The sequence below is a fragment of the Platichthys flesus genome, chromosome 19 (assembly GCF_949316205.1).
Source record: "Platichthys flesus chromosome 19, fPlaFle2.1, whole genome shotgun sequence".
Lineage (NCBI taxonomy): Eukaryota > Metazoa > Chordata > Actinopteri > Pleuronectiformes > Pleuronectidae > Platichthys > Platichthys flesus.
The window spans coordinates 9,985,491-10,008,372 of record NC_084963.1 but is presented as its reverse complement, the minus strand read 5'-3'; the positions used below and the strand labels follow the sequence as shown (position 1 = coordinate 10,008,372).

Sequence of the window (22,882 nt, the reverse complement as noted above, 5' to 3'; positions counted from 1 at the left end):
ATGCAAACTGAAAAGAAATACAAATAATGTCAATACAGAACAACTGTCCTTCCATGTATCACCACACCACAGGTAAACAAAGAAAACACCTGGTGCGCAGTGTTTCATCCCATCTGGTGTGGTTATCCTTTCAAATGATCCCAACAAAGTCGATTTACCACACTGTCATTTGTCAACATGAAATCGAGTCGGTTAAAAAAAAACTGCTTTTTGCCGGAAATATTATCCGGATATTCAGCAGGATTTAAATTGCTCTTCCAGCACTAAAGCAGGGCGACTATCCAAATGCAGGCAGATATAAAAAGGCAGCAGGATTAAACTCTCCAAAGAAATGTCTGACCTAAGTGGAAAATCATAAGGATGGCAGTGTGAGCTTCCAGGAAAGTGCAGACGTTACTGACTCAGCGCGTGTGCTTGGGAGTGAGTTGTATACATGCGGCCTGGGTCATCGGAAATGCTTGTATATGCGTGTGTGAGAGTGTGACCATGTGGCCGTACCTGGTCAAAGTGATGCGGAATGGACGGCTCCCTCCTTTGAAGCTGGAGCTGCTTGTCAATGTTGTCCTTCAGGCACTGACACACACGGCGCTTCTGGTCTGCTGAAAAGGCTTCCAGGCTCAGCAGGCAGTCACACTTCTAGAGACATACAGGGAGAGAGAGAGAGAGTGAGTGGGGGGAGATGGACAGAGAGAGAGAGAGAGACAGTGGGTGAGGAGCAAGAGGGGTGGAGGAAAAGAAAAACAGCCAATTAGGCATCTGCTGTCAGTGAAATCAAGAAGTGCCTCCTGATCCTTGGATAGTGAAAGGGTTCGAGACGGGAAGCGCACGAGAGGATCACAATAGAAAGTGTGCACGTGTGAAATGAGGAAAATGCTAAACAATCGTGTTTTCTCTTGTTTCACAGGCACTCTTTAATGAGGGTCTGAAACGTGGACAGTGCTTACCTGTGCGTATCTGTGTGTGTGTGTGTTTGTGTGAGTATGTGTGTGTATAGTTGTGTATATGAGTGTGTGATGTTGTGAGTGAGTGAGTCAGAGAGAGCAATGAGTGCCATCAGAGACGATAATGACAAACAAAAGAGCGTAATCCACCACGCGCAGCAGAGGTCTCACACCTTTCTGTGTGGGAACGAGCGTGATGGCACGTCTGCGTGTGTCCAGCGGATTGAGATAAATGATGGTATCTACAACAAACACCGGCCCTACAACCAGCACTGGTGTTCATGTGCACAAACAGCTGCCATCTGAACTTTGTTTTTCATGACCCCACAGGCCGTACAGTGGCGCAGCCTCGTGGGCATCAAAACGCTGGCATTAGTGAAATTAGATAATAGCCGGTCTCCACCATGCAGAATTTGATACGCTGGCGAAAGAATTACAGTGTGTGACTAATGGCAAGATGGTACTGCTGAAAGAGAACAAATCAATACGCCCCTGCTGGGAAATACATGGGAATAAATATCTGACAGCCGGTGGTTAAATTAGAGTTGGTCAAATGGCATCTCATTGAAAAGAGTATAAATACCCCAGGGCTGACTCTGCAGGACATCCTGGTATCTGTGTTTGACCTCAGTAATGGGCAGATTCAATCTTTGATCGATTAATGTCCTCATTTGTGTTTGGTTACGACTCCACCATTGTGCCTCTGATAAAAGACAGAGCATCTAAGAAAACACATCTTTGCTACAACAGATTAGACTTGTGTTGTTTTGTGCTTCAAACGCTAATTTGGAAACAGCTTCCGAGCAGACTTCTTAAATAGTTGAAGGAGGAAGGTTAATGGGATGAGTACATTTTGTTTATGGGCTGCAGAGTTGTAGCTAGAGGAAATTGTTCAGATTTTATAATATTCAACAAAAAACCAGACAAGCTCGTGTCATTCCAGTGTTTACACTTGATCTAAAAATAAATAATCTGTAATTGGTGGGCAAAAACTCTTTGACTTGAGCCGACTTGATATCTAATATCTTTCTAATATCCAGATCTATGGCTGCACAACCAATTCATTGTGTTTGTTCTATAAATCACTGTTCAATTCCTTCCTGTATTACTGACTTGCTCATTGCATACACACAGGACGGACCCCTGAGGTCATCAGATAAAGGTCTTGTCACAACACAGAGATTAAACTCTAAATCAGCCTCTATACACTGCCTCTATTTTATTTTATTTTACATTACATTAAATTACATTTCATTTAGCTGACGCTTTTTCCAAAGCGACTTACAAATGCTATTTATGCTGAATAATTATTTTTGTAAATTTATGTAAACTATTGTCTTTTTATCACCACTAAATATTATGTTTTTTATCTTATTTTTATCCTACTTTTATTACATATATATATAAGATAGGTTAAGTCATGTCATATATTTGGCGTGTACCTTTGCTTTTTATCTTGAAGGACATAGAGTCATATGAAATGTCCTGTATAAATAAACTTGGCTATACCATAATTTGTGACCTCAAACACCATCAGCACATGTCCACCTTCCACCATCTTAATATTAGGTTTGTTTAGTCCAAGAAATGTCTCTATTACGTCATGTGTTGTTCTCAAGTATGTTTTTTTTTTCTCCATCTCCTCCATTTCCAATTCGATCATGTCCACCTACCTACCGTTGTTCTGCCTCTGGCGGTGTCGGGGGGGGGAGAAACATTTGTGCATTGACATTTTTGGGCACAAGTCAGGATATAAATAGAATTTTTCCATTTTGTGAAAGTCGACGGAGATTGACTGAAGCCTTCTGGGCTTTTCTTGACACTCGCTGCCCTGGTCAGTGGTGATTCATGATACTGGCTTATTTGCCTGATTCCTGGCTGCATGGGCGTTTGCATGGCCTGCTGTGCTGCTGTCTCTTTGTATACGTGTCACTATTAATGTCACTCAATGTCCTGGTGAAGATGGGAACTCTGCTGTTGTGGCGTCTACTGGCGCAACGTGTTTGGTGGTTAAAGCCTCGTCATTGTTAGTGATGCTCACGCAGGGTAAAAAGTCATTTAAAGCCCACGTGAGTAATGGCAACATGAAGTCTGCTTTGCTTTGACACAGGATGAAATGCCCTGCGTACAAAGCAGAGTGGTGCAGTGATGTGCAGCGTTATGAAGCACAACACAATAAACTGCCAACACGTGCAGAATACAAATACACAAATAAAAAAAGAAAGACACACACAGAGAGGAACAAGAAAGAGAAGCAGGCTCGGTAGCGAACGCATTAATGAAATTGAGCCTGACTGTTTTCAATTGCACCATGAGATGATGAAATAGGGGCTTTTTCAGAGTGGACAGAAATCGATGTGGATGTTCTTTGATATCCATCATTTGGACTGAATCGGAGTTTATAAGGATGACGCACAGGCCATAATACGTGGAACACATCTACACACAAACACACACACATACACAATAACTTCAATGTAAACAACAAGCTCTTTTTCTGTGTTGTCACATTAGGGATGACATCATATTCTGAAGATCAGGTAACAGAAGTTGATGTCCTGGTTGCCTGGAGACAGCAAAAGGTCATTGCTTGTGCACGTCTAAAATGAAAGTGTGCACGATCTCCACATGGTCGCACCCCCCGAGCCAACTAACCTTCAATCATGTACCGCTAATACGACCTGTTCATGCAACAGAAAAACACAGACACGCGGCTACACGCTCGGGAGTTTGATCGGTTCGTCCCCTTATCCGAGGGGAAAGGAGGTTCGATTATGGGCTTGTCTGGTCCACACTGCCAAAGTGTCCTTGAGCAAAAATTGCTGACTGCCAAATTGCTTGTGGCTGCGTGTATATGAGATGCATAGCTGATAAGGCAAAGGGCTGGATATATAGAAGGCCTGTGTGTTTGAACGGCTGTTAAGTGGTCGTTAGGGCAAAAGAGGCACTTCCTAAACGCAGTTCAACAACACACGTACATGGACATTTGCACATGACTGATATGCAATGCCCTTTTCCTGTGTCTTTCTTCTTTAATAATCCTTTGGAATAAATAATACTGCGAAAAGCAACGCAGGCTTCCTGGCAAACATTGCCTCATATGGCCACGTTTTCCCACACAACTCCCTGCTGCCCCAACTCAGAGAAAACACATCTGCTCCAGAGTTCACTTTAGGGTCCCAGGGGAAAGCATGCACCTGCAAACGCACATAAACAGACACACTCACACAACTAGCAAGCCTCTGAGATCTGTACACAGCACCGGTTTGAACTTCTCACTTGAGAGCAGCAGGCCTGGACTCTCTTCGCCTCTACATGAGTCATCATGAGCCGCGGGTCTCAGAGGGTTTACATCCCTGATCCGTCAAAGGAAGGAAGTGTGAGTGTTTACATAGTCTCGGTGTGTAAATATGAGGTACACAGCGCGCGCCATACTGTACACCACTTACTGACGTCATGCACATTTTGTCCTGAGTGAGTAAAGAGAGACGTGGGGGTGGGGAGTAACAGATGACAGACGCAGAATAACACAGAGGTCAATTTCTTATTGGGACCAACACGGCCGACACAGCAAACGAGCCCCACTCCGCCGGGGGAATACTAATGATGATTTATTTGTGTCGGCTTTCAATTTCAATTTCTCTTCTCAGCCCGATACTGGATTTTGAACTCTGCATTGGTATCCGGGATTGTTACCCCCCGACAGTGACCCGCGCATCATTGCATTACATCAGTTAAAATAATAAATCGTGCCAGGAAATGAGTCAACTGTTGACAGCCGGCCACAGACCACATGTTTTACACAGGAATCATCTGGGGCCAGCTGGAGCGCTCTATAACATTGGCACTGCAATCTATTTCACAGGACAGCTGTCTCCCGCTTTCAAGTGGTACTCCAGTCTCGTGATGCATCTTTCGTTTTGGGCCGAAAGAAAACAGATATGATAAAAATGTATCAGAGTCTGGACCCAAATAATATTCATCGTCTGGGCTGCTTTGAATATGAGAGGAATCTCCGCGACTCCTCGGTGGTTAATCTTGAGAGATTCCTTCGTTAAGTTCATGTTGCTTCTTGCCAGTAAACAGCTTCTGGGCGGCGTCCCATAAACACTGGAATTTGTAAGTTTGCGCAAACAGAGTCAGGTCATGAATGGAGCCTTTATTATTGGAATAATGGAGTTGCTGTTCATCTTATTCCTAAAATGATCACCTTAATATCCGTATTAGCTAAAATAGCAAATGGGTCCTTTACTCTAACTCCCTTGTTTATAAATGCAGCCGTCCAAGAGATAAACAGGAGTCCTAATGGAACAAAATTCAATGAATGGCCACTAGCCTGACATGGAGTGGCTAAAAATACAGGCAGCATTTCCCCTTAATCAGATTGATTAAAGTGCTCCCTGGTTGAAGCCCTCCTCCCTGAGCCATCTGGCAGATGACTTTTCAGACTCGACCACTGACAACACAGCTCACCTAAGCTGCCACTGCACTGGTTAGCATGACTTCAATGACAGCGTAAGTATGTCACATTCAGGTAGCATTATTTCACACTGCCTGGTAATACTAACCTGATATGTTATATGTGTTTTGCGTTCATGTGGCAAAGATTACATTTGCATAACGAAAGTTCATTATTTTGGGAAAGTTCGCTTATTGGCGTTACCCCCACTTTAAGCAGAGGGGTGTTGCAAAAAGGTGGGCAAAGTAATTGCCTGGGGCCTCGAGCTGAGAGGGGCCCCGAAAACAAGCTGGTGTTGTTAATCCACAGCAACAAAAACTTTGTGAGAACCCCCCTTAAATGATATGATCGGCTATATACAGGGAACTGTAACGACACCATTGATGTAAAGCCCCTAATTATTTTTAATTATTTTCTGTATCATGGTCACTACTGTTTCATATTTTCTATTTTCATTACAATAACACTTAACATCATTCCACTTTATCCCCAGCACCTGTTTTTTGTACAGTGTCTGTTTTTGCAGGTTGTTTGTTTCATACTATTATTATGTGTAGTTTTAGAAGTGTACATATTGTGATCTCTTTCTTTTTTTTTTTTACAGTGCTTCGACACTGTTACTTTAATTCTGTTTTTTCTATTACTGCTGTAACAAGTGAATTTCCCCATTGTGTGGATAAATAAAGAAATCTAATCTAATCTAATCTAATGAGGCCCCATGCCACTATCTGCATGTTGTTCAGGTTAACATACATTGCTTAGAAGAAGTTTTTGCTCTCCAATAAGATCATTTCCACAAGAGTTCTGCCATGAGCTATAAATCCCTCGCTGCTGGTCTGATCCTGCACCCCAACCCTCACCCAGACTCCAGCTTGGATTATCTCTGCACTGTTTGCAGCCATTTCCTGATGTAGCTCAGCTCTTGGTATAGACTTCAGTCTGGAAGTTTGTTCGTGTATACACGTTTGTGTTTTGAGAGTAAACACTGGAGGCAGATATGGCTCACTTTTAAAAGTATAGATAGAAAGAGCCAGTGAGTATTACTCAGGAGAGCGAAAAAAGCTCTCAATCAAGTGTGCACACCACAGAAGATCAGTACTAGAATGACGACACATATCTATTACCATCCCCACACAGACTGTGGCAAGGTTAATCGCTATAGGCCAAAAAGAAAAGAAGACCAAATGCCGCCATGGTTTTGCAGGATAACGATAACAATGTTATCATTTAAATGAATGAAAAGAAATGCAAACTCTCTGTGGCTATATAAGATCAGTGGCTTATAATGAGTCCCTATACACAGTCACAGAACGCAGCATCTCACCCTGTTAGTCCCGTATAGGCTGCTCAACATGCTATCGTTACTCGACTCTCGCTCACAATTGAGTTAGTTACGGATCAAACTACCAGCACGTCACTTTCTTATTATCTCATAGTCCTAAATAATCAGGAGCACGCCATTGCTCTTACGTCTTTGGACAAAATGACTATATCAACGGGTTTATGGCTTCTTTCAACCGAGGGACATGTGAACAAGAGGGGAGCATAAGAAGCCAGTTGACTCTGTGTGTCATTAGATGTGAAAGTCATTTAAACTCTTTCTGTTATTTAAAGGTTTTAAACGTCCTTTTTTGTCCTCCCGCTCACTTTCTATCCATGCAAATGCTTTGGCTCGCAGCTTATCCAGCATTGTGCTCCACACTGAAACTTCTAAAACCAGAATGGCACTCAGTAGAGTGCCTAGATCCACCAAGGCACAACTTCTATTTTATATTTCCACGTTCTCTTTTTCTTAATTTCCCCGGAGTGGAATCTTATCTAATCTTTTCCACACCAAAATACAACCACAGCTGTATAATACCTGAGAATCTGAAAAGAAATGCAAACTCTCTGTCAATAAAGTTCATATACTTCACCGAACGATTTAAACATGGAATGCAACCTCTTCTCGACTCTGCGGCTTTCCCACACTCTTTTATCTATTTCCAGTTTGTTTGTCTGGTTTCCAGCTCGCAGCTCTTCTGTGGTTAGCCTAGAGAGAGCTGCAATGAAAAGAACGTGTAAACAGGAGTCTTTGGCCTGCAGGGCCACCGGGGAGGATGATCAGCACATGACATGGCAAAGAGGAAGCTTTCTGAATACAGACAGTGTTTTTGAAAAGTAGATTCTCCTATTTTTAAACTTCGGTAACGTCACATGTCTACATGATAATTCAATGACCCGGTCAGTGAGTTAGGTAATCGTTTTCAGAAATTGTTTCCTAATCGAGGGATGTCGCAATATACTGGAGTTTACAATAAAGTTGACTGATCATGTTAATAAGACACGTGACGCAAAGAATCAAGTGACTCTTAAATCCTAAGAGTTATCTATGATTATCACTATCTATGATTATTATTTGGGTTACTCTCTCTATGAGCAGGGGGAGTGCAGCCCTCCCTCTCTCTCTCGCTCTCTTTCTTGGTGAGAGGTTAAGAGACAGTGTTGTTGATGTGTTCAGTCTATAATCTCCTCTGCTCCATTTCTGTATCAGCGGTGCACCTACACACAGACACAGCGGTCAGAGTTGTGTCTGTGTGTGTGGGACAAAAAACAAGTCCCAATATTGTAAATGTTTAAATTTCGTATGTTTAGGTTAGGTTTACTTTAAGTTTTAGTTTATAAGGTTACGCAAGTAGTAGTTATGGTAAAGGTCTGAATAAATCTCCAGGAAATGAATAAATATCAATGTAATGCTCTCAGAGGTCACGGAGACATGAGGTGGAATTCAATAGTAATTTGATACTGCTACCATTACCAGGTATAATCATAATAACTTATAACATTACTGGGAAAACAAAGCAAATATCTAAACATTGGATTTACCTTTGTTCCCTTAAATCGTTGTCTATCAGCACAACCCCTAGTAGGTGTTGGAATCTACATACTCTTTTGAATCAGCTCTACCATAATTGTGTTTATTGCAAAAGCATGAGGGTACTGTAATGTACATAGCTATAAAAAATGTAGATGCATCATTAATTTGTGACTTACTTCTGCACACATTCCGATAATGGTCAGTGAATAATTCATGTGCCGACAGCCATTTGTCCTGCACCTGATGGAACAGGGAGGGTAATGCAGCTCAAGAGAACATGCTCATCACCGAGGCTGCTGGGCGAGTTGTTGGTGGTCGTAGATCTCAATGCAATCTTATCTCTAAGATGGAGGCGATTATATTTAGATGTTAAGCCAGTAGAGCGACAGCGCTGCCAGTCCGGGCTGGCACATTAAATCAGAGGCAAAGCAAAGCACACTTTAACTCGGGGCTCATCTGGAGGGAACGGGGCACGTCTCGGCTCAATCAGACCCCAGAGGGACGGGTCCTGCCCTGCCCGTGTTATGGATGGCTACCATGAAGGAGGTATTTTGCTGACTGGAGCCCCTGGGTGCAAATCATTCACACCCTTACTTCAGCCTGCAAGCGGCAGCCAGTCTGTCATGCAGTTAAGGATGTGCTTGAAAGCACAGAGATACCCAAATACACACTGTATAGATAGACACACACACCAGCACTTACACATGCACATCCTTATAGATATGTTAAACACTTCTGCTTAGTCCCGAGGAGAAGAACATCAACGGTGAGTGTTCACTTCACCAATGTTACATGAAGGTCATCATGCACATCATAAACCAGGAGCACTTAACCCCACTGGGATTTCACTTAGTTCTGCAGCATGCCTGTACAATACACGTTGGTGCCTGTGAGCTCTTCTCAAACATCCCATCCTCTATCTTCTGCTTCAAGTGTACACAAAACTTTAATGTTTCAAAACCATTATCTGCAAATTCCACATATATTAATGCTTGGATATAGAGTGAAACCATTTGTAACAAGTGAACAATGAAGAAGTACAACTTTGAAAATTAAAATAAATGTACTCTGTTCAGAATATCTTGAGATGTGTTAAGTAGTCTAAGTATTTTTTACTGCAACCTCTAAAAGTATTCAACTGACAACAATTAGGTTCGGTCTTTTCTGACTTCGTGCAATCAATTGTGGGTCTAACTCACCAGAGACCGTGACGAGTTAACTCAGCACAGCGTTAAACAACCGCTCAGTCATCTTCTGATTAAGGAATTACACTTTTCCATCCTTGCTTTTTTATTTAAATCAAACTACGGCACTTACAGCGAAGCCACCGTGACTTCAGATCTGCCTACATTATGCAACTAAGCCACAACAACACACACGTTCGAATGTAACACTTACTTCTCCACTGTCAGGCAGTAGGTGCTGCTGCAATGAGCTCCCCTTCCTGACGAACCTTTTCTTAGGCCCGACCCGGGCGGACAGGTTCCCCATGACGACTCTGGCTGTGACCCTGATGCACTCCGCTGGACCACTTATCTCGTACAGTGTCCCTCCTTTGTCTCTGTGTTTTTCATTTACACAGTGATTTCTTGCTTCCTCTCTCCCTGCGTCACTGACACACTTACACACACATGACTTTCCAGAGACACAATTGCACCCCCATCCAGCACCAACACCGCCACTTTCCCTTTCCACGTGTAAATCTGGGTTATATCACTTCTGTTTTGAGCAAGTGCTAAAATAGCATGACCTCCGGCTATATAGAGGAGAAGGACAGGAGAAGATGAAATGAGGAGGGCAGGCAGGAGAAGAATGATCCTGGGTGTTTGAAATAAATCAAGAAATAGTACATATATGAGACATAATTTGGAGAGAATATGTCATTTCATCATTGTATTTCACTAAGTAGGAGATAGAGTGCTTGCCTGTAGAGATGTGGCTGGGAGGTCTGTTACATGACAAGTGTGGTAATATGTTACTGTGGAGTTTATGAATGCTTTATTTGTGCAGCTGTGGGTTATTTGTCTGTTTTTGTATTTGCTAAACCACCGCACGACAGGTTATTTATAGCAGCACTGTATGAATGCTGTATTTTACTTCCCTTAAGGCCTGTCCTGCATTTACTGCCTTTATCGGACAGGATAGGGAGAAATTCTGAAATAAATCTGAAAGCTTGAGGAAAGAAATCAGGGGAATCCCATGCAACAAAGGTCAGATCTGATATTATATATGTTCATTTTGCAGCAGAGGCCAGGGTACCTGTCGAATCATGTTTGAAATAATCGTGATATTGTGCCTGTGAATATTCTCTGCCATCCAGGTCAAGGTACATCCAAGTGCAAAAACACAGGTCAACTGGACTTGGTTGAGTGTCTTGGATAATCCTGATATTGATTTTGAGTCTTACCTCTTACCTCCCTATAGATCACATTATGTTTGTTTTAAATTGTGTTTTTTGTTAGGGACCTGTTCAGGAGTATTGACAGAGAAGGAAATACATGTCTTGAGGGCCGCAGCAATTTCACTAAAAACACAAGACCATGTCCTAAATCTCTCTCTCAGTTAGTGCATGTGGATGTGTGCGTGTGTGCGTGTGTGTGTGTGTATGTAACCTTTGCACAGAGAAGCCAGAAAGAGCAATTCAATTAGAGTCTATCACATTACACACATATCTCATTTGAGTGAAAGTAAACAAACAAAGCGCACACACGCACAGACACACACCATCCAAACTCTTCAAACACATCATCATCTTCCTCTGATCAGCGGGGCTCAATAATCCAGCCATTAGCGGGTATGTGTCCTCTCCCAGTTTCTTTAGATGTTTTTTCTCCTTTCCTCCCCTCTTTCTCCCCTCCCTCCATCCACCTCGCACTCTCCCCCACTTCACACGCCAGTGCACCCCACCAGCGGGCCGAGAAGGTCAACCTCTCCGCAAAGACTGTCGTCACTCAAGGATAAAGGAGTACTACAGCGGTTTAGCTGGAGAGGAGAGTCACAGTACATGTGTGAGGGAAGAGCCACAGTAAAAGTGGTGTGATGTTTCACTGTGGCTCCTTGAGGTATGAAATGGACTGCTGACAGGTGTATCAACGCTTAGAGTGCGTGCAGGCGTGTGTGTGTGTGGGGGGGGGGGGGGGGGGGGGGGTCTGACAATATGGATGGAGGAACAGGTCCGACAGTGGCAATAGAAAGTAAATGTTAGCTGGAGTTAAACACACAGCAATCCTTATAGTACTTTGCATTGACTTCCATTTATTGTGTATAGCCTAAACAAAAACCTTATACCTATCCTTCACTAGGAACAATTCATACCTGAATTCATTCCTAAACCACGACCTTAGAAATTAAGGCTTTGGTCGACAACAACACACACGCTGGTACTTAGTATCTTAGTGAGGACACTCATTGATAAAATACATTCCCTAGCCCCTTACCCTAACCATCCAAACTAAATGACTTACACTAACACCAGGTCTTAACCCTCAGTAGCCCATATCTCTCTCTCTCTCTCTCTCTCATGTTTCGGGAGAATAATGCATGGAAACGTGCAAGGTCCCTCTTGCTTTTGTGGTGCAGTATGTGAAGTTAGATATATTAGTGCATCAATGACATTTGAATAATGTGATTAGAGACAGTAGGAAACAGCATTAGAAACAGAAGAAATGTGACAAGAACATCCCTGCAGACCTTTTTAATGTGTCGCATAAAATCAAAAATCTTCTTCCGAATTCCTTGAAAGTCCCTCTCTGCTCTCTTTCATCCTGCTTCCGTATGGCTTTCTATTTTTATATGTTGCCTAATTGGACAGAAAAGCAGTGGAGCTTTTTTTCCCAGCCTGTGGGACAGAAATCAGAGCCTTCTCATTCTGTCTGGAATTTCTGAGGGAAAAAAGGCCCCTTATAAAGATTCACAAGCTGCTAATTAGGTTATGCAGCACATTTCAAAGCAAAGGAACTTCTGTGACAATATGTATGCGCGTTAGGAGGGGTCAGGGCTTATAAAGTTTCTCCATGAAAAGATGAACTGTGCGTGTAGACGTTTGCAGCCGAAAGACGAGTCACAGTGGCTGGATGGATTAAAAAAAAAAAAGGGAAAGGAGAGCATCAGCGATCCAGCCTGTTAAGCTATACTTTAGAAACACTTCTAAGACGTCTTCACTTTAAGTGTGGAGTGTTAAAAAGCATTCAAAGTCGTTTCCATAAGCCAAAAACAGAAAGACTGGTTTGTTCAGGCCGAGTTCCATAGATCCACAAGGCACTGTATATAAATTGATTGGAGAGCCGCAAAGTTCACAATCAAGCTCTTTTCTATTGATAAGCACAGTCGACTGCACACCTTCTCCGGGGGGGGGGGGGGGGGCACAAACAAGGGCTTTGCACAAACTCCCTTGCTCTCAGTGCGACATATCTTTGCAGAGATGCTCAAGCAGACCACAGGGAGTCGTTAGTGCAGCAATGAGGACAGAAGCAGAAAACACTAGTATGACTGATGCTGATGCAGAGTGGGAGACTGGATGCTGTCTGTGGCACCTGAGCATTAAATGACTACGTTTCCCAATGTGATGTGAAAGCAGCACTAAACAAAAATGTAATTTCATTATTATTTACACCCAGTTCAAAATCAGAGTTTACTTAAAGGAAAGGTCCACATTTTTTCGGTTGGTCTTCATCACCAAACAGTTTGTACATATAAAAGAGTTTTACCTCCAACATGACAGCTATGTTTTTGCCTCTGGCCATTTGATTGTTTTTTTTTTTGTGGAAGAAATGGGCCAGATACAGATACTCTTAAATTCCCTTCTGCCATTTGAATTATTTTATTTATATTCTTCATTTATTATTTAAATACATTTTCTTTTTTCAAAGAAATTGCACTTTTACCTCGACGCAACTAAACCCGCTTGTTTATGGTGTTTTAAAGTGTTATTATGTTTAAGCGGATGTTTGTCAGCATGTATTTATCTTCTTTTTTCTATTAATTGCACACAACACAAATTGCCTTTGGGGAAGATTAAGTTGTATTCTATAACTTCTTTAGCATTGCCAAACAGCATTTTTTGACATTTTCACCAATTTCCCAGGGAATAATTCATGGATGTTAATCTTTGAAATCAGGCATATTTAGGGAGCTGATATTTTAGAGTGTGTGCAAATTGGTGTAACTTGATTCAATCTAAAAGAACTGTTGGGCCTTGGTGGAGTAATCTGGGAAGGATTAAGCTTGTGATAAATATGGTGCAAAAGTAAGTAGGCTGTTTTTATTCTCTTGATGTGTCAGATACAGCTCGGGTTCCTCATCTCGTTTTCTCATCTGTAGTTATGAATATTATTTTTGGTCAAAGCTTTGGAGTTCTGCCTTCTGGAGCCACATCCCATTGGGACAGCTAATCCCAAAGTATGCATATAAATCACGTTGTGTCCTTATGTCTTGCCACCGGTCGATTACGCAAGGGAGTTGGTGCCTCTCTGTCTGGGGCATCTGAGTTATATATATGAAAGTCCCTGAGCGTAGATACTACAATGTACTGTTTGTTGGCCCTTTATCTATAACCTGACCTCGGGCACGGCGAAAGAGAGAAGGGAGTATGTCTGGAATTAGACACTATTCTCCTAATGGTGTAGGGATATAGTTTAATATGCACTATGTACATAATATATAGTGGCCTATACAGTAATGTGTGAGGATGGCCAAAAATTCTTTGAAAATGATCCAGATTGCTGGGAGATTTTGGATCTGATAATGTGATATTAAATCCCAACGTGCACCAGCGTGCCAGCTACACAGTCTTGTCCGCAAAACAACCACGACTCTACATATGCTATTTAGCAAATTGAGCAGTTTTCAACCCACTTTTTATGCTGTGACAGATTATATGTTGTACATCTGGAGAAATATGACAGCAGGTGATGATGATATCAGATCCAGATCCAGAGATTTCTTACACAAGATGATATTCCATGAGGTGGCTCAAGAGAGTGTGTGCGACAGCTGCCACAATTGTACCATACAACAAAGAGAGATGTGTGCAAGAGGAGGGAGGGAGAGGATAACTCTAAGAATACATAACACAACTTTAGAAGCATGATGTAGCCCTGCAGTTTTATTCCCTCACACTTCCTGTGTGTTTAAACAATGTTATGAAATGGACATGAAGAGAAGCAGTGGAAAGGGAAGAGAGGATGCTGAAATGAAGAGGAGAGACGCTCTGTCTACCACCACCTGCAAACATGCTCATTAACTACAGCCGAGCTGCCTAGACAATAACCAAAAAAAAAATTTGTAAATGGCCAATCAGGCTCCAAAACTATAAAATCCCATGAGAGAGTCTGTCAGATACCGTCTACACAGCAGATCGCTTTTATGCTCTTTCTGCAAATTACTGTCTAAAGACTGCAATATCGAGAGAGGACAGACAGTGATGCAAAACCCCACTGACATTAGGAAAGATTTGAAATCTAATTATGTAGAGCAGTACTTCACTAAGTAAAACTGTTGTGAAGGAGAAACACTTTGGATTTTACATCTCAAACAACCCCTGGTTATATATCATTTTTCTTTTTGCTGTACAGTATATGAAGCTTTAAACTTTGGCTAAGACCAGTTTTCACACGACTAGAACAACTGGCGTGTTCATTTATTTTTTATGCTGCTGAAACAATGCAGAACGAGAGCTCTCAAAGTGCCATTTCAGTTGTTGAATAATTGGTAACAACCGCAATGCAATATTAATAATACTCTCCTATTCATCCTTAATTGATAGATAGAGAGGTACTTTATTACACAGGGTAGAAGGACGATGACTTGTCATAAATGACGTAACTTTGATTGTGTAAACAAAACCAATCTCAATGTAAAATAGGTGCACCATATTTAAAATGCTTCAATCCCACATTATTGAGTTGTATATTTGTGTCAGCATAAAATAAGATACTGTATATTTCATGGCCTTATTATCTTTGCCAAGTAGGTTATGGCTTCATCCTTTTCTGTGTATGTTTGTCAGAAGCACTTGGTGGAAAGGTGGGACAACCCATTCAATTGTTGCATATAATAAAAAAACTAAATAAAAATTTGTTTTCATTAAATTGCAAACTGTTTTTGGGGACTTTTTCCTAATTAAAGGGTGTCGGCTATTTTTAGCTATGGTACAGTGACAAATAAGGCTGCACCCTTACTACCATGTGGAAATGGATTCATGAATTCAGGTTGGAATCAACAGTTTATATGAATCTTCAATAGCTTTGGAACTGTGTCCAAACAAACATGAGGGATTTGGTGCAGAATTGAAGGGGACTGTTAAGCCTTGGCAGAGGAATAAGCTGAGTGTCATTGTAGTTTGAAATAAGGATTATCTTGAATCTGAATTTTTGAAATACACAGCGAGATAAAAAAAGAACCACTCTCTTGATGGAACAAAATATACTTCTATAATCTCTCAATATATCTATATATATATATATCTAACAGAGGGGATGATGCATCGGTCTTTGATGGAGTCGAGTCTGACAGACACACAGAGAAAAGACATTTTCATTACAGCTTTCTGATAATCCTTGTGTCTTCCCTGTAATGTGATTTCCACCAGATTCAATGGCCCCTCCGGCACACAGAACAAAATTGTTCACATTATAGCCTCTTTACCCTCTTTCTCTTTCCTCTGTCAAACACAAACAAAAACACACACACACACCGTCTCTTCTCTTACCTCGGTCATGTGAATAAGGTAGAATCTCAGCTCTTCAGCATAATCTGTAACACAAAGGAACAAAGAGATTTATACTAATGCTAGCAGGACATTTGGAGCATATTGATTTACAGTTAGGATTTGAGTAAAAATAATCTTATTGATACAGTAGGTCAGGGTTATAGAGGTCCACCAAAGCATAAGTCACAGAGGAAGCACTCTGTGAGACAGGCCTGTGCATCTGGAGTCAAGATATATGGTTTTAATCGAATGTCCCCTCCTCTCCAACACACACACACACACACAAGCGCACACAAACTTTTGTCTAATGTTCAACAAATTGGCCCTGAGGTGTGAGATTCAATGCTTCCTTGCCCCCATTGTAAAGGCAAATAGGAGAATCTATCAATCTATCTATCTATCTATCTATCCATCTATCTATCTATCCATCCATGCTTCAGTAAATATAGTTCTCGGGCATTATTACTGTGACACTCACTGAATGCATCATTTGTCAATGTTGTTGTCCCTGTGAGAGGATGGACATAATTAGGACGAGATCTTATTACTTCCAGTCTAGAGAGGACGTCAGCGGATTTATGCATGTGAGCATCATCTGGAGAAAGCGATATGTATGAGCACGTTTGTCACTAATGATGGATTAATAAGGAGACACTTTCTGTATATTCATAGATTCTGGGGTTTTCAACAACGTAGTTAAGTAGAAAATCCTTGAATATTAGTTAAGAATATATATATTTTTTTATATGACTCATAGGCTATTATCAAGATCAGAGCACTTCATGTTTTAAAATATGTCTAGAGGGGATATTTAGACAGTCTGAAGTCATCCTTCATTCAGTTACTAAATCCAGATCCAGGCTCAGCCTCACAACAGAGCTCATCCTCTGGACCAGAGGACTTGGAGCCTGAATACTTTCCATTACAGCACAAACCTTAAATGTTTACTGAGCCTTGTTAGCAGCGGATATTCGGAGGGATCAAATTAGGGCCGTTAATATTTTGTGCTTTTAAAAAGAAGTTCAAAAAGAATAACTGGTTTATTCAATAATATCGAATGCATTTAAAGAGATCAAAGAACAACAGGTGCAGTAATGGTTCTGGTCCGTGTGTGTGATGTTGAGACAACAGGACCCATGAGAAAGTGTTGAGTTTGGACAGTTTAAAAAAAAAAAAAAGGTTGTTTTCATAACTAACAGCAGAGGTCAGTGTTGGATATTTTTCAGATTTTCAGAGTACCGTCTTACAGCCTGTGAGTGAAGCTTATTGATAAAGTCAGATAAAAAAACCTTGCATTTGATATACAGTATTTTATAATGTCCACAATTGATCTTAAATCAAAGAATGCTAATGTTTTCATGGGCCATTGAAATGATCATAACCTCCGGAACGCTCTTAAAAAGACATTTGTTGGTTATTCTAAAGTCACCATCTAACAAATGAGTGAATCACTTCATATCATTGACATAGTTCTTTCCAATGGTGAAGCTACTCACATTTTAACCAATGAAGAACAAATATCTCAAAAGTGGAATGCTCAGAAAACTGTCCTGCTGCTGGCTGTGTAGATGTACATTGCTGTCTTGATAATTTAGCGAGATGGGAGTTAGTTTGCTTGGTACAATGGTTATTTGTGTGTGTGAGTGTGTGTGTGTATGTGTGTGTGTGTTTGTGTGTGTGTGTGTGTGTATGTGTGTGTGTGTGTGTGTGTGTGCGCGTTGTCAAGATCACTTTTTAATATCGCTCTCACTTCCCACGCTCATCAGCCGAGTATCTGGGTGACAGGAACACAGGAAAGCCCCTGAATTGAACTTGCACTGTGTCATTACACGCACAGGCACAGGCCCGCACACACACACACACACACACACACACTCTACACACAGTTGTCAAACACGCCCTTGCTGAAACAAACACAATTCCCTGGCGCCTCTTTCCTGAGTGACGTTGCCGAAGCGAAATAACAATGACAGGCAGCAGGGTGGAGATGTGTGTGTGCGTGCGTGTGTGTGTCCTCTCATGGAACACACAGACACGCGAACCCCACTGAATCTCCACCCTCGAGATCTCTGCCGGTCTGGATGAAGGGCGGAGGTCAGAAGTGTTCCCTGCAGGGGAGAGCAGCGATGTCTGTGGGAGGGAGAGCGTATCAAGCCTGCATCAGGGTTAATGTGCTAACGTTAATGTGCTGATTGGATGTTTTTATTAACTGTTGCCTCACTGTGTCAACCTCGGCTTGCGTGTGTGGTTGTCTATTCCTATTGTGTATCTGCAATTAATATCCCATGCCATTACACAGCTTGGCATTTCTGTTGATTATAATCAAGCAAATACCCATGAGGTAACCACACTGTCATTATACTGACTCAGCACACACGCTACCTCATCTACATTTAAATTAATATCTTAAAATATTAAACACGACACAATAATTTAACAACAATATAACAACGGTGATGAATGTGCACTTATGGCTACTTACTTAAAAAAAAAAAAAAAGCGAGCTGGCGCTGGATAGAAATGCCAAACTTGAGGCTTCAAAATATCAGTTCACAAACTAATGGGTGATGTCATGGTGGGTTGCCATTTAGATTATCACATTTTTTTTTGCAGATAATGACTAGGCTATTTGAGGCTATGCTAGCACCTGAAAAGTATAAAGCTGTCAGATAAAAGTATTATATTGAGTAATATAGTAAGAGTATAATAGAGTAGGAGCAGATATAGGTATTGGCATAAGTGCCAGCACAAATGTTAAGTACATTGCCTCAAATGTGTACTTAAGTATCATACTTGATTAAATGTATTTGGTTATTGTCTACCACTGTCTCAAAGTACCTCTCCCTTTGCTCTGCCCTAAGCATGACTCCAAACTTCACCCACTCCTCCACCCACCACTCCAAACACAGATATTTACAGTGAGGCCTATTTATTTGAGCTGCCGGCGCTCTGTGCTCTGGCCCCCGACGGCCAAACCATTCTCTCCACAGCGCAGGGGAGACCATTGTTTACACCAAGGTGAAATAAAAAGACAAAGCAACAGGAACTCGGGCAGCGTTTTTCTAAATATCCTCTGGTTGAGCTGAGTCGAAACGATCACTGCTATGGAAGTCCTGTATGTTTATTTCTAGTTGGGCTATTAGATTGTTTAAATGTTGCATTTGTTCTTTATTATCGTGTGTTTAACTGTGAAAGGTCAAACACGGTTTAATATGGTGACTTTGGAGATGTGTTTACAGATTGCACTTTTGGCTGATGTTTTTGTTTTTGGCCTTTCGGAAACTTAACGGTAATCACATGAATTTAACATTTTTAACTCTTCTTTGTGCTCATTATCTCTTACATTTCATAATATTTCATGGGGGCTACAATTATTATATTGTTTTTAAGGGAATTGAGTTTTGGTGGCTGGTGTATTAACGCTTACCGTCCTGGAGCCGCAGCTGTCTGAGGTACAGGGGGCTCTGAAGGACGTTGCATCTGCCTGGTTCATCTTCTCTCGTCACCAGCATCAGGTCATTGTAGACGAACACTGTCACCTTCAAAGAGAGAAGAAGAAAAAAACATCAGAGGGGCCAGGATGGAGGAGGAAGATGGAAAAAAAGCATTTGAAAAAGAGGATGTGAAGTAAAAGGAGGAGTGAGGTTGAAAAGGAAGCAAGAAGGGACGGAGGAGAAGGCTTCACACTGGAGCCTATGATTCTCTCACCTTAAATTAATCACATCTCAAAAAACACATCTGCAAACCAGTGAAATTCCCATAGACTAACTAACACCCAAAAGGTGTCACCGCCGTTTGAGCTGTAACCAACTCATGACCTATAACACAGGAAATGCACTTCACACTTACATAGTTAAGACAGAACCAGCTTCGTAGTCTAAACGGTAACACTGTGTGAAGTGTAATGCACTTCAATCTTATATTTTTTGTACAGCTCCAAAAGAGTGTTATATAAAATAAACCACTTTATTAACACACAAAAAATACGATTTCACTTGATTGTGTGTGCTTTTAAAATGCTCTTTTATTTTCAAATTCTCTGTGTAAGTAATGGACATTTTCATATCCCTTTAGCCAATTTCAAAGGGCAGAATTTGTGCATGCATGTCTGTAATGTGGATTTTATAAGATTAACTATTGTGTCATGGTGCTTGCAGAGGACTTTCAATCGCTTTTTAATTATATAAGGGGTTGCTATGCTTAAGACTGGATCTAGAGTTTTGCATGACTGGCTTTAAGGCTTGCGAAAAAAGAACCGAATCAGAAGTCGATTATAAAATGAAAAAGAAGTCTAGACGTGGGCCGAGTGTTCGCTTGTGCGAGGCCGTGCTTTTGTGCAACATAAGCAGCACGCAGTGTGATTCATGCAGATGGGCAACGGCTCAAGACAACGCTTTTGCTTTGGTGGCTTCGTCTGAAGTGTGAGCTAGAAGAGACGGCATCTCAGATGTAGCCAGTATCTGGTTAGAAAGTGTGTCTGTGTGTAGCGTGTGTGGTTGTGTGGGTAGAAGAGGATGTAAGTCAAAGTAAAGGAAGAAGGAAACAGCATTTAAGAGGCAAACAGGGTCACACATCTACTCACATGCACAAACAAATACACACTGACCAGAAAAGTTAAAAACTAATGCAGCTTTTATGTCAAACAATCCTCAACTTTGGTCCCGTTCTTAAATAAATATCAAAGTTTGTTTAGTCGTCCAGTCAACAGTTATAAAATGAAAAATTGAATGTTGTCATATATATAAGACAACTAACTCTTATTTTACAACTGATGAGTCAATTCATTTATGTATCAAGCAGCCGATATCCTGTGTTAACCTTTGCTGTGAACACTTGACTACTTTCATTAATTAACCATCAGAACATTATATACGACTCTGGTGACAGTCAAATTTGTAGGATTTATAAGTTTTAAGTGGTTTAATTGCTTCATTATTTTTGATAACTAGAAATTAAGGATGGATAATACATTGATACTCCACACCAGCAAGATCTAAATGATCACCTTGTTATATTTTCTTTCATATTTCAGAAATTCTCTCTTTCGGGAAATGTATTATTCTGTCTTAAATTCTCTTCATTATTGAATCTACTCAAATCTGTTTTGTCCGTTGTCACTTTGAAGCCTTACTAATATTTGTCCTCCTAAAAGTAAATTTTGTCCAAATGTCACTTAAGCCCAAATCCATTCTGTGCCATGTTCTGCTCATATTGTGTTCATGCATCACAAAGTAAGTGCTGCCCGTTTGTGTGAACACTAGAGTTTGTGCGTTCGCCTGCGGGGTAGACTTACACAACCCCACTGAGTAAAGAGTAAAAGCTGGAGCAACGCACACACAAAGATCATTAAAAACAAGCCTGTATAAAGAGGCAGAGTGGAGAGAAACTCCCTCCCGACAAACACTGGCTGTTAAATATTTGTTTTATGGCTGACCCCAGAGACAGGCCAGGACTACACCTTCCATGCCAGCAGTCAGTGCATTTCACTGCACAGCGGAGTGAGGGTTATCTCACAGGGCGAATAAAAGAGTTGTGGCTAGATATTTCAAATACGATTACAGTTGGGTTGATAATAGTTCTTGCAAGTTGCTAAAAATAATGGACTCTTCTGCCGAACAGGTTTTTCTTTTTTTGTATTTGCAGATTTATCAAGGAAATGCAAATATGTGAGAGGTAAATATTGTAACATTAGTGCAACCGACAGGCGTGAATGTTAATTCAACTTCAGCCTACAGCATAATGGTTCAGACGTTAACATCTACAATATCCCCTTCAGAATATTATGGTTAGCAGATATTTTTGTGAGGATCATTATGCATCACAAGGCAAAAGTTCACAATGTTATCCATCCATTATCTATACCTTTGAAGTTTGCGGAGGGAGCTGGAGTCATGGTAGAGTACAGTCTGGACGAAACGCCCAACCCTCAGAGATAAACTACCATTCACACTACGGCCAATTTAGAGTCTTGAGTGAAACTAACCCTGATCTGCAAGTCTTCAGACTGCGGGAGGAAGCTGGGGTACGCAAAGAGGAAGTAAACAACTGGAGATTTGAAAATAAAAATAAATCATAGAATGCTTTCGTTGAACTAAACTTTGACCTAAAACTTTGACTCATTCAACAGCCAAACCCACTTGTTTTGAAAGTTCACCCCATGCCTTTTGCAGAATCTCTCACCAAAGCCTGGAGACATCTGAAGACCGGAGACTGTGTTGGTTTTTAAAGTAAAGTATGGCTCTAATAATTATTTAGAAGGTGAAGTAACTGCCTTTGTATAGACTGAGTTCTCTGTAAGCTGGTTGTAGGAAATCTGGAAGTTAAAACTTTTCTAAATCCCAGAAAAATGTATTGTTGATGTGTTTTCTATGAAATCCACATGATTTATTTTTACCTGGTGTATTTAACCTTACGTCTTTGTACGATTTAAGGTTTAATCGATCACATTTCAACGCTAGATACCAGGATGCTCCAGAACTTTTGGCCGGTAATGTTCGTATAAGTAAAATATGAGGAGTTGCTGTGAGGGGTTGCCGTTTCTTTTGAGGCATGAAACAGAATTTCTGTGATAGTCAGATGTTTCACACTCTGCTCCTCCGTCAATTATTCATTCCGCTCGACTCATGTGGACCTGATGGTTCAGAGTCGTTACAAATTCATCAGAGATGTTCAGATGGTCCTACAACTCCTCTCAGGATGTTGCTCCGTACCCTCTGTCCTGTCCCCCCCCCTTCTGTATACTCAGATAACACTAAAGCACAAACACATGTTGAGTACTGATGCACACTGGGGCAATGGACCATCTCATCCAGTTTGGCCAAAAGAAACAAACCACATAACTGGTAGTGACAAACTAACAAAATGTTTGCCACTAGCCTGTTTGTCTACATTTATCATGAGAGGTGGGGAGTGGAGAG

The 22,882-nt window shown here is 41.1% G+C and overlaps 1 protein-coding gene across 5 annotated transcripts in view; it reads right to left on the bottom strand.

Annotated features, from left to right (window-relative positions):
- The window catches only part of rgs3a (regulator of G protein signaling 3a), a 136,382-nt gene that overhangs the window by 57,564 nt on the left and 55,936 nt on the right, over positions 1–22,882 (bottom strand). For 4 of the 5 annotated variants that reach the window (XM_062412391.1, XM_062412393.1, XM_062412392.1 and 1 more), the window contains 3 exons: positions 19,393–19,504; positions 15,966–16,009; positions 499–636 (listed from right to left, as the gene is read on the bottom strand). In XM_062412391.1, coding sequence (XP_062268375.1) covers positions 499–636; positions 15,966–16,009; positions 19,393–19,504 — 294 coding nt within the window. Of the gene's footprint in view, positions 1–498; positions 637–9,655; positions 9,745–15,965; positions 16,010–19,392; positions 19,505–22,882 lie in introns of those variants that run through there. The other variant, XM_062412396.1, reaches the window with a different exon arrangement.